The sequence below is a fragment of the Centropristis striata genome, chromosome 17, assembly GCF_030273125.1.
Source record: "Centropristis striata isolate RG_2023a ecotype Rhode Island chromosome 17, C.striata_1.0, whole genome shotgun sequence".
NCBI lineage: Eukaryota > Metazoa > Chordata > Actinopteri > Perciformes > Serranidae > Centropristis > Centropristis striata.
This window is the reverse complement of record NC_081533.1, coordinates 29,947,118-29,960,501: the sequence shown is the minus strand read 5'-3', so window position 1 is coordinate 29,960,501 and position 13,384 is coordinate 29,947,118. Positions and strand designations below refer to the sequence as shown.

General features: G+C 38.2%; 1 protein-coding gene across 1 annotated transcript; it reads left to right on the top strand.

Moving 5' to 3' along the window:
* Window positions 1–4,571: 4,571 nt before the first annotated feature.
* Window positions 4,572–11,705, top strand: LOC131989261 (NLR family CARD domain-containing protein 3-like). The gene is made up of 7 exons (XM_059354450.1): window positions 4,572–4,883; window positions 5,294–7,092; window positions 7,186–7,359; window positions 8,523–8,696; window positions 8,834–9,007; window positions 10,361–10,407; window positions 10,630–11,705. Exons 1-7 carry the CDS (start codon window positions 4,572–4,574, stop codon window positions 11,163–11,165), a joined length of 3,216 nt encoding a protein of 1,071 aa, XP_059210433.1. The 3' UTR covers window positions 11,166–11,705.
* The last annotated feature ends 1,679 nt before the right edge of the window (window positions 11,706–13,384 follow it).

The window sequence follows — 13,384 nt, the reverse complement described above, 5'->3', positions numbered from 1 at the left end:
TTGTTAAAGTGTGCTCAGAACAAGGTTGGCCTTTTAGTTTGTAGCCTGAATATCTTCCTGTTTTAAACAGTTTGTTTTTGTAGAAGTTTTGCTTGTTGCCAGGAGTTTTGTATGCCATTCATGGTTGGAAAAGTTTTATTGCAGTAACAAAGGTCACCACAAGCAACGAGATTAGAGATTAACAGGTAATAAAAAGTAATAAAATATGAGAGTCCTATAAACATTTTCAAGATGAACAATGCTTCAGAAATGCCCTTGAAGTCATGATGCACAGATGCTATGCAATTATCACAGAAATACTAACATTTTTAATTGAAATCCCTTAAAATCAGGTTTATGTATTATGATTTTTGCAATAGCTGATATTTGTTAAAAGGAACAAAATGCCAGAGTAATCAGCTTAAAAAACAAACAAATGCACCCTTCTGTCAGAGCTTCTTCACAACATTAACATGCATCAGATTTACTGTCCCTTATGATAAACTGCAGCTTCTGGCACTTCCGTGTTTACTTCAATTTTAAAGTAAAGTAATTAATACTAATCCTTCGTAAGTTACAGTACATTATTATTATTATTATTATTATTAATAATAATAATAATAATAATAATAATAATGGATTCAATTTATATAGAACTTTTATAGACACTCAATGACTACTGATTTATCACTATTGAGTTTAACCCATAAGAACCCAGACCCAGTAATCCTTAAAGGAAAATTATGGGGGATATACAACAGAACAAGTGGACTACATAGAACACATTTATGATGTTTTAAAAAAAAATACTGCCCCTAAATGTCAAAGATCTGTGATGTGACATATACGTTACATTGGGCGTTTATGGTATTTATCTTATATTTCTTATTTTAAAATGATACAAAACTAGAAACATTTTCTGCTTACAGAAACACAAATTTGCACTTTTCTTTGCATCTCCACAACATTTATCAAAATTGTGACATTAATAATGCAGTTTAACAATAAATTAGTTTTCAGATTTGTTTTTAAGTAACAAAATAATAATAAATCAAATCTCCATAACATATATCAAAATTGTGACTTTAATTTGTTCAGGAAATATGGTCAGAACAAGTTAAATGCAATAAAGGACACCCTATTAATTGATCAGAATAGTTAAATGGGTTTAAACTTAGCCTCGTAACAAAAAATAAGCTTTTTGAAATTAGCTACTTTTTCACATTTCTGTTTCCAGTCACAGCCACATTTTGGAGAAGTCACTTCTTGTCACAGTCACATGACCACCACACCAGGGTGTTGAGTATACATCGCTTAGGGATTTAATGAGTTATGGTGAAGCATAAAGCTGAATATGGGAGATTATAGAATATTTAAAGTGTTTGCTACACGGGTGTCACCATGGGTTCTTATGGGTTAAGAAAGTTGGTTTGGAGCCAGGATTTTATTTCAGTGATGCAGTTTGTTAGGGGACAGTAAGTGGAAGGAGTGATGACTTTGGTGGAAATGTGGAGCTGAATGTCATCTGCAAAGCAATGAAAATGAAGTCCATGGCAACGGATGATATGACTAATGGGAAGGATGTATAGGATGAAGAGGAGGGGGCCGAGAACTGAACCTTGGGGGAGAGGGGAGCACCGGGGGATTTGCAATTGTTAATGTTCATGAATTGGTGTCAGTCGGAGAGGCATGATTGGAGCCAGGAGAGTGCAGTGCTGGTGATGTTGTAGAGAGTGTTTAGGTGGTTGATGGTGTTAAATGCTGCGCTCAGGTCTAGTAGGATGAGGATGTTGATTATTATCAGCTAGCTGTACTTAATGCTTCAAAAGTAAAAGTATTTATTCTGCAGTAAATGTCTCTGTATGTGAGACTGATATCTGATTCTATGTGACATTATTAGATTAATATTGAAGCGCCAGTGTGAGAGCATGTTACTGTTGGAGCTGCTGCAGGAGAAGTAGTTTTATTTACTTCATATACGGTTAGAAAGTTTAGTCCAGCTGTTTCCAACCTTGGGTAGGGGCTCTCAAGATGAGAATCAGAAGATGATTGATTGTCTTTGGAAGAAGAAAACAAATTTGTATTTTTGTCATGAAACAATGTGAGAAGTTAAAAGTAGAAATTTGTCTTTTGTTGAATTTGTGGATTTGTGAAACATGACAAGAGGCCCAAACACTGTGGAAGGGGTCAGGAACCAATGGTGTGATATACAAAAATGTTTTGTATGTAATAAATGTGAAGACCGCTCCTACTTCCCTACTTTGTTTGGCTAATAAACCACATGTGTTCTCCTTCTTTATCTGAACTGTGAGTCAGTTCATGACAGTATAAGGCTCCATTCAGTTAGCGAGAGGACCTGTGTTTGTTTAACCTGATTCTAACTGCTGTTTCTGCTTCTGGTGAGTTAAATCGGTGTTGTGTCGGATTAGATTATCATTGGTGTCATAGTTTTATCAGTTGTCAGTTTGGCTTGTCAAAGTCCAGCTGATATCTTTAAACGTGTTGATTTATCAGTCCAAAACACTAAGATAGTCCGTTTTATATGATAGAAAATCAGGAAATCTTTAAAGAAAAGGTTTATTGTTTTCATTACAAAATGTCCTTTTTTCACATTTTTGGGGGACCACAAACATGTCCTGGTTTGATGATGCACCGCTGCTTAAAACTAATAAAATTATCTTCAACGTAACTCAATCCATGTTTTAAAGGTGACAATTTTCTTTTGGTATCTTTCTGATCTTTGCAGGGAGAAAAAATGTCAACACGCCAAGTGGTCCTCTTAGACATCCACAACATTCCACAACATGTATCAAAATTGTGACGTTAATAATGCAGTTTAACAATAAATTAGTTTTCAGATTTGTTTTTAAGTAACAAAATAATGATAAATCAAATCTCCATAACATATATCAAAATTGTGACTTTAATTTGTTCAGGAAATATGGTCAGAACAAGTTAAATGCAATGAAGGACACCATATTAACAGATCAGAATAGTTAAATGGGTTTAAACTTAGCCTCGTAACAAAAAATAAGCTTTTTGAAATTAGCTACTTTTACATTTCTGTTTCCAGTCACAGCCACATTTTGGAGAAGTCACTTCTTGTCACAGTCACATGACCACCACACCAGGGTGTTGAGTATACATCGCTTAGGGATTTAATGAGTTATGGTGAAGCATAAAGCTGAATATGGGAGATTATAGAAGATTTAAAGTGTTTGTTACACGGGTGTCACCATGGGTTCTTATGGGTTAAGAAAGTTGGTTTGGAGCCAGGATTTTATTTCAGTGATGCAGTTTGTTAGGGGACAGTAAGTGGAAGGAGTGATGACTTTGGTGGAAATGTGGAGCTGAATGTCGTCTGCAAAGCAATGAAAATGAAGTCCATGGCAACGGATGATATGACTAATGGGAAGGATGTATAGGATGAAGAGGAGGGGGGCCGAGAACTGAACCTTGGGGGAGAGGGGAGCACCGGGGGATTTGCAATTGTTAATGTTCATGAATTGGTGTCAGTCGGAGAGGCATGATTGGAGCCAGGAGACTGCAGTGCTGGTGATGTTGTAGAGAGTGTTTAGGTGGTTGATGGTGTTAAATGCTGCGCTCAGGTCTAGTAGGATGAGGATGTTGATTATTATCAGCTAGCTGTACTTAATGCTTCAAAAGTAAAAGTATTTATTCTGCAGTAAATGTCTCTGTATGTGAGACTGATATCTGATTCTATGTGACATTATTAGATTAATATTGAAGCGCCAGTGTGAGAGCATGTTACTGTTGGAGCTGCTGCAGGAGAAGTAGTTTTATTTACTTCATATACGGTTAGAAAGTTTAGTCCAGCTGTTTCCAACCTTGGGTAGGGGCTCTCAAGATGAGAATCAGAAGATGATTGATTGTCTTTGGAAGAAGAAAACAAATTTGTATTTTTGTCATGAAACAATGTGAGAAGTTAAAAGTAGAAATTTGTCTTTTGTTGAATTTGTGGATTTGTGAAACATGACAAGAGGCCCAAACACTGTGGAAGGGGTCAGGAACCAATGGTGTGATATACAAAAATGTTTTGTATGTAATAAATGTGAAGACCACTCCTACTTCCCTACTTTGTTTGGCTAATAAACCACATGTGTTCTCCTTCTTTATCTGAACTGTGAGTCAGTTCATGACAGTATAAGGCTCCATTCAGTTAGCGAGAGGACCTGTGTTTGTTTAACCTGATTCTAACTGCTGTTTCTGCTTCTGGTGAGTTAAATCGGTGTTGTGTCGGATTAGATTATCATTGGTGTCATAGTTTTATCAGTTGTCAGTTTGGGTTGTCAAAGTCCAGCTGATATCTTTAAACGTGTTGATTTATCAGTCCAAAACACTAAGATAGTCCGTTTTATATGATAGAAAATCAGGAAATCTTTAAAGAAAAGGTTTATTGTTTTCATTACAAAATGTCCTTTTTTCACATTTTTGGGGGACTGCAAACATGTCCTGGTTTGATGATGCACCGCTGCTTAAAACTAATAAAATTATCTTCAACGTAACTCAATCCATGTTTTAAAGGTGACAATTTTCTTTTGGTATCTTTCTGATCTTTGCAGGGAGAAAAAATGTCAACACGCCAAGTGGTCCTCTTAGAAACTTTAGAAGATTTGGGAGCTGAGGACTTTGAAAAATTCAAGTGGTACCTGCAGCAGCAGGGGGTGCTAGAAGGTCTCCCAGCAATCCGAAAATGTCGACTGGAGAATGCAAACCGGATGAAAACCGTAGATACGATGTTTCAGACCTACAGTATGAGCACGATAAAAGTGACCAGAACAGTTTTAGCGAAGATAAAACAGAATGAATTAGTGAATAATTTCTCAAACATCTCCTTTGAACCTGAAGGTAAGTCAGAATCATTATTCATTATAAAAATTGATGTAACAAAAATTAAAGTTGTAGATTACAAAGACTTTAACAAACATGAGGTGTGTAGTTAATGTCTCTCTCTGATCTACAAATATAGACAGGTATGCTTTGTTGCACTTTGGATTATAGAACAACAGACCAAAAACAAAGGCATACAATCCTGTTTTGGGTTGCTTCTAGCTGGTTAAAATGTACACACACTTAAGTTACTGTATGTTTGTTTGGACAATGTTACTTCCCTGGATTGGACTCGAACACCATCTGGTTTCTCTGGAGACAACCTTTTCAGGACCTACTGTAGTTATCAATCGAGCTGAAAATTCATAAATAAAGGAATGTGTACACTTGTTAGAAAACAAGTTCATGACTCACATTAACTGTAACAACTCCTCATTGGTTACATTGTTCTCTTCATTCAGAGATTCTTGCTGAGTGCCAGCGAAAACTCAAATCCAAATTACAAAAGAAGTTCAAGTGTGTGTTTGAGGAGATTGCGAAAGTAGGAAACCCAACCCTTCTGAATCAGACCTACACAGAGCTCTACATCACAGAGGGGGGGACTGCAGATTTCAATGATGAACATGAGGTCAGACAGATTGAAACAGCATCCAGGAAACCAGACAGACCAGAAACAACAATCAGACAAGAAGACATCTTTAAAGCCTCACCTGAAGGAGATGAACCAATCAGAACAGTGCTGACAAAGGGAGTGGCTGGCATTGGGAAAACAGTCTTAACACAGAAGTTCACTCTGGACTGGGCTGAAGACAAAACCAACCAGGACATCCACTTCACATTTCCATTCACTTTCAGAGAGCTGAATGTGCTGAAAAAGAAAAAGTTCAGCTTGGTGGAACTTGTTCATCACTTCTTTTCTGAAACCAAAGAAGCAGGAATCTGCAGGTTTGAAGAGTTCCCCATTGTGTTGATCTTTGATGGTCTGGATGAGTGTCGACTTCCTCTGGACTTCCACAACACTGAGATCCTGACTGATGTCACAGAGTCCACCTCAATGGATGTCCTGCTGACAAACCTCATCAGGGGGGAACTGCTTCCCTCTGCTCGACTCTGGATAACCACACGACCTGCAGCAGCCAATCAGATCCCTGCTGACTGTGTTGACATGGTGACGGAGGTCAGAGGGTTTACTGAACCACAGAAGGAGGACTACTTCAGGAAAAGATTCACAGATGAGGAGCAGGCCGGCACAATCATCTCCCACATCAAGACATCACGAAGTCTCCACATCATGTGCCACATCCGAGTATTCTGCTGGATCTCTGCTACAGTTCTGGAGAAGCTGATGGAAACAGGAGAGGCAGGAGAGCTGCCCAAGACCCTGACTGAGATGTACATCCACTTCCTGTTGGTTCACTTGAAAGTGAAGAATGTCAATTATCATGGAAAATCTCAGACAGATCCACAGTGGAGTCCAGAAAGCAGGGAGATGATTGAGTCTCTGGGAAAACTGGCTTTTGATCAGCTGGAGAAAGGAAACCTGATTTTCTATGACTCAGACCTGACAGAGTGTGGTATTGATATCAGAGCAGCCTCAGTGTACTCAGGAGTGTTCACAGAGGTCTTTAGAGAGGAGAGAGGACTGTACCAGGACAGGGTGTTCTGCTTCGCCCATCTGAGTGTTCAGGAGTTTCTGGCTGCTCTTCATGTCCATCTGACCTTTATCAACTCCGGAGTCAATCTGATGGCAGGAGAACAACCAACCCCCCGACTGTTCAAAGTCTTCAGAGACAAACCTGAACTAAGACATCTCTACCAGAGTGCTGTGGACAAGGCCTTACAGAGTCCAAATGGACACCTGGACTTGTTCCTCCGCTTTCTCGTGGGTCTTTCATTGCAGACCAATCAAAGACTCCTACGAGGTCTGCTGGCGCAGACAGGAAGTAGCTCACGGACCAATCAGAAAACAGTCCAGTACATCAAGAAGAAGATCACGGAGAATCTGTCTGCAGAGAGAAGCATCAACCTGTTCCACTGTCTGAATGAACTGAATGATCGTTCTCTAGTGGAGGAGATCCAACAGTCCCTGAGATCAGGAAGTCTTTCCACAGATAAACTGTCTCCTGCTCAGTGGTCAGCTCTGGTCTTCATCTTACTGTCATCAGAAACAGATCTGGACGTGTTTGACCTGAGGAAGTACTCTGCTTCAGAGGAGGCTCTTCTGAGACTGCTGCCAGTGGTTAAAGCCTCCAACAAAGCTCTGTGAGTGGATATTTAAACAACATTAAAAATATGCTGTACTTTATACATGACAAGTAAAACATTTTGTTCATGTCAATCTCTTTTCCTCTCCAGACTGAATAACTGCAACCTCTCAGAGAGAAGTTGTGAAGCTCTGTCCTCAGTCCTCAGCTCCCAGTCCTGTAGTCTGAAAGTCCTGGACCTGAGTAACAACAACCTGCAGGATTCAGGAATAAAGTTTCTGTCTGCCGGACTGGAGAGCCCGCTTTGTAAACTGAAAACTCTCAGGTCAGTATAAGACCTCTTGTTAAGTGTCTTACTTGTTTTAAAGAGCCATTACGTATGAGTAATTTTTGTTTTCATCGAACAAATGTCTTGAATCTTACTACTTTTCTTTGGGCTATTCTGTTTGTTTATTTGTCATTAGCACACTGAACGATAAGACACAGGTGATAATCATTTTAAATTGAAGACCAGTGATTTTAAACATGTACATCATTGATACAAGGCTGATTGTCACACTCTGACTCAGAGTGAGGGTAGCTTGTCATTTAGCAGACTGGAAAAAATCCCCCAAAAACTAATTTCTAAGGGAAAATTAAAAAAAAAAGAAAAAGCCTTACAAAGATAATGACAAGCCGCAGTCAAAAAGTGAAGGTGCAAAAATCCCATTTATTATGGTCAACCACAAGAACTATTTACATAAAAAGAAAACTACCAAAAACATCAAATAAAAATTAAAGAGGAAACAAAAATAAATTTTCTACATGGGAGGGTCAGCACAGCTCAGCAGTCCCCCAGCGACTACCATAAGTGAGCAAAATACTCCCAGTATAAAGTCTAAGCTCCTCCCTCTGGAACAGACCATTCCAGGTCATTAAATAATAATTTCATGTTTAAATGTATACATAAGTACATTGGACATCATCACCCAAATATTTCAACATGGTGATACATATTCTACAACAATACTTCAACCAATAAGCCCTGAAACAAAGAGGAATAAAATAAACACTGGTTTGGCCCAATTATGTCCCACATTCCACACAGGCAAATAAAAGGGCAGCATCCACTGTCCTTAGGTCCTTTCACCAACCAGGAAGTACTGCGGGTGGTAAGAAAAGAATGCATAACAAACAACAAATGTACACAAATTGTGTAAATTAATGTTAATGAGCCGCTATGTCTAACTTTAACTCTAGTGTGTGCACCCACCAGGCTATAGTTCGCAGATACCAGGCTACTCTTAACTGCACACTTATGGTTAATGATGGTACTTTGTGTTATAGGTAGGGTTATCTGCCAGACTGATAAACAAATACAAATCTCCACAGACAAATGTCTCTTATCTAAAAATAAAATGGAAAATAATGCATCATCATTGAAAACACAGCTTTCAGTCACATTAAATATCAAAACCAATGCTAATGTATTTGTACATTTGTTTTTAGGGTAAGTGGCTGTAACCTCTCTGAGAGAAGCTGTGAAGCTTTGTCCTCAGTCCTCAGCTCCCAGTCCTCTAGTCTGAGACACCTGGACCTGAGTAACAACAACCTGCAAGATTCAGGATTGAAGCAGCTGTCTGTTGGACTGAAGAGTCCACTATGTGAACTGAAAACCCTCAGGTCAGTATTCAGGTGTTTGTTACACAGTTGATCTTATATACACAGCTCAGCTAGTTTAAGGTTTTAGATGGTCAACATCTGTATGATTTATCTGCTGACATGATTTTGTTGAACATTTAATGTTTTCTTAATTCCAGCCTGTCAAACTGTCTGATAACAACATCTGGCTCCGCTTCTCTGGCCTCAGCTCTGAGCTCCAACCCCTCTCATCTGAGAGAGCTGGACCTAAGCTACAATCATCCAGGAGACTCAGAACTGAAGCTCCTTTCTGCTGGAGTGAAGGATCCACACTGGAGGCTGGACACTCTCAGGTATGAACAGACAACAAGAGCTCACACACTGCACATTATTATTTTTTATTTCATGTCCTTCTGGTTTGGTTTATTGTCATGAAGGACATCTTGTTTCTCTTTATTCTGTTCACATGAGTGAGTGGGTCTTAATTAAATAAAACATTACAGATATGAAGGTGAATACACACTGCAGCTTACTGTTGATTTTAAGAGACCAAATGGTGAGGACAATGTTTCACACTTCAATAAAAAAAGCGGATCAGTGGTGACTGAGCTTTTAATATTTATACATCACATATTCCTTTTCTTCTTCTTCAAGTATTTTTTCTCAGTTAAAATGACAGAATCGAAATTCGGACTAGGGGAACATTATAGATACCTACAAATAAGAGACTACTACGAAACAGAGATAAAAACTGACACCACATTTAAATAATTATAATAATAATAATATAAATAATTCAAATAATTGGGGTATTTCAGAGGGCTTATGAGGGAAATAAATTGAGAGTAATTTCAGCTCTGTGTAAACAATTGATGTCGTGTAGAAATAGCTCCTCTCTTTATATCAAGGAGAAATGGGAGAAGGAGCTTGGGGAACAAATATCTGAAGAAGAATGGGTTGTCATGTGTGAAACGCAGTGCACGTCCACTAGCTCCAGGACCTGGAGAGAGCTTAACTGGAAAAATTTGATCCGGTATTTCATTATCCCTACAATCAGGAGGGGAGTTGTATCAATCCAGCAGCCATGCTGGAGATCATGTGGACTCATGGATGTAGACCATTCACATATATTTTGGTCTTGTGAAAGGATAAAACGATTTTGGGATGAAATATGGCAGACCTTAAAAATAAATTGGAGGATACGAGATACTCAAATCTTGTAAGGTAACTGTGCTTGGGACATTTGACATGTGATGTTGTACAAAAAGAGGATCAGTATCTAATTAATATATTATCAGCAAGTAAAAAGTAAATCACAAGACTGTGGTTAAGGCCAACACCCCCGTCCGTCGAGCAGTGGGATCTTGTGAGTCTTCAAGAGTCATTATGACGACAAATGGGAAAAATGGACAAGTTACAGAAGACAGGAAGAGGATGCCAACACTTCTATTAGACAATAAGGAAATGTTGATTAATTGCGAGGTTGACTTATGTATATGTGTTACACCCACCCACTAGAATTGTTCAAGAAAACTTGAATAAAAAATAAGTAAAAAAACTAAACAAAAACAGAATAAGAATCATGCAGACAGTTAACAGAGTTTCAGCATGTTTCTCTGTCACAATGCCAAACTCTGCTTCATTTTGAACAGCAGTTAGGACTCATGTTGGATAGAAAATCACTCTGTCTGTGTTTCCTCCTCCAGGGTGGACCATGGTGGAGAGCACAGGTTAACACCTGGTCTGAGGAAGTGTAAGTGCGGATTAAATTTGACTAAAGAAGACAAAACAGCTCACAGTCACTTTCTCTTTAAATACATACAAACATTTTGATAGTCATTCCTTAAAACATGACTGACAACATGGATCTTCATTAACCTTTATAGAAATGAACAACATCAGGACACAAATAAAGAATAAACACCTCAGATGTGTCTGATAAACTGCTGCTGTGTTGTCTTTTTCTCTTCATCAGATTTCTGTCAACTCACACTGGACAAAAACACAGCACGCACTTTCCTCAAACTGTCTGAAAACAAGAAGAAGGTGACAAGTATGTTGGAGAATCAGTATTATCGTGATCATCCAGAGAGATTTTTAGCCTGTGATCAGCTGCTGTGTAGAGATGGTCTGACTGGTCGCTGTTACTGGGAGGTTGAGTGGGAAGGAAGCGTTACTGTAGCAGTGAGTTACAGAGGAATCAAGAGGAGAGGATACGCAGATGACTGCTTCTTTGGAAAAAATGACCAGTCCTGGGGTCTTGAGTGCTATCTGAATTACAGTGTCTGGCATAATAACACATTAGCATTCTCCTCCTCTTCCTCCTTCTCCATTTCCTCTGGTAGAGTAGCAGTGTATGTGGACTGTCCTGCTGGCATTCTGTCCTTCTACAGAGTCTCCTCTGACACACTGATCCACCTCCACACCTTCAACACCACTTTCACTGAACCTCTTTATCCTGGGTTTCATGTCAGGTTATCTAACTCCTCAGCGTCTCTGTGTCGTCTGTAGGACAGAAACAACTTCCTGTCCTGTGGTCCAAATGTTGAATGAGGTTCACTTTGGTTAATATTTGATTCTCAGATTGTTTCTTTAATGTCAGTAATGTTTTCTTCTTATAAATGGTGAAATTATCTCAGGGCTGAACTTTGTTGTTCTCTTTAATCACATATTTTTGGAGAAGCATCTTGTAGCTGCTAATGTCTGTAGTGATTTATTTCAATAAAGTTTTGAAGACAAAACACACTTGATGTTCATGAGTTCAGCAGGTTTCTAACAAATGTAAATATGCTTCTGTTTTTAAAGACAAATAAAGACATTACCTTCAGAATTTAGTTTTTTTCTTTATCATTTAAAAATGATTCAGGTGTTATATTTCTTGTGAATATTATTATCGTATTTAAACATTTGTATTTATCTCAGTTTTGAAAACCAGATAAAGTCACACATGCATACTTCCGTGGAAAGGATTTTTTTGTGTTCTCAATATAACAAATAAATTACCTTGAGATGACAGCATTGACAATAATTCCTGTACATTCTCGGCTTCTGTAAATCAGATATTTTACATTAACATCTTGTTTACATTAAACTAATACGAACTAAAATATATTTACGGGTCCTGTTAAGTAGGACTGCACAATTAATCGAATTTTAATCGTGATCATGATTTTGGCCGCCATGATTAAATTAACCTGATCGTCGGCGAAAATGCAGATCTCCTGCATATCTAATCAAGCACTTTCTAAACCAGTAGTCCACCAACCACCAAGGGGCAGGGCTGTTTTTCTCCCCTGAAAAAAGCAGCAGCGATCCAGACCTGAACACTTCTACATCTCAATATTGACACAAGCCCCCCCGATTTAACCATTATAGTCCTGTAAATATATAGAGGGTGATCTACAAATAGACCTTGATTTGCACACATGTTTTGGTATCCACAAATGCAAATTTCTAATTTGTAACTTTCCCTGTTGTAATTGTTTTTTTTTTTTTTTAGGAGTTTTTCCTTCCATTATGCTCTGAGGGTCAAAGGACAGAGGGTGTTGTACCATGTACAGTCTGTAAAGCCGTTTGAGGCAAATCTGTGATTTGTGATTCTGGGCTATATAAATAAAATTGAATTGAAAATGAGTCTGATTATTGGAGTGCGACACATCAAAGGAAAGAGGATTAACATTCACAGAGTGATAAAAATGTATTATAGAGGCTTTTTTGCAGGTGTGCCTTGAGATTTTAACTTGCACCTGGGTATGCCAAAAAGTTTGAAAAAACACCAGTGTAGACAATGATACTGGCCCTATAAACACTAAAGCGCACATAAAACGAAGAAGAAGAGGACTTTTTTTTTTACATTTTGCATTTATGATAAGCAGATTGCAATATTGAATGGCAATTTGACAATTTTTATTTTTTGTAGGAAGATAACGTAACTAAGTAATTGTATGATGATACCTTTATGGTCCAGCTGATAATGTCTCATACGCTCTGTTAATGTTTGACTTGAGTTCACTCCAAAGTTCAGAGCTGCTCTGTGATCATATTTCCTTAAAGAACACTTGCGTGTTAAGATGACTTCAGAGAGTTGAGACTGAGTTGAAAACCTCCTGCTGTCAGTTACATGTTTGTTCTTTCTCTGGTCGGTTTGAATTGATTTCACCTTCACTCATCAGCGTGATGCAGATTTTTTTCACCATCAGAAGGTAACGTAACCAGCAGTTTTCATCCTGTTTGTGTCAGAGGGAGTTAAACTGATCTGATAACAGTAGAGATGGTGCTGGTAGTGATGTGTTCTGTTGCTTCGTTGACTGCACTGGTGGAATAAGAGAAACACAAGTGGAAAAAAAGATACTTTCGTTTGGATGAAGCTGAAATTCATCACACCAACAGTGACCAGAAAAACAGAAACAACCGTGTAACGTTTGAATTTTGACTGAATTCTTCGGTTCATTTTGAGCCTCGACTTTGTGCTGATGTCATAGTTATGGGTTAATATTTTGTCTCCTATATTTACATACATTTATAGAGGAGTTATCACAAGTTTTTACAAAGGTTAGATTTATTATGGGACTGTTGTATTTTTCCCAGTCGCAGTCAAACAGACAATAATGTAAGTCAGTGTGTATGTTACCATTGAACATCAATTGTTCCACTCATGCTACAGCAGCACTGACTGGACATAAAACAGAATATGAATATAATAATATAATATGTCTGGTTTTCTGAGGTGT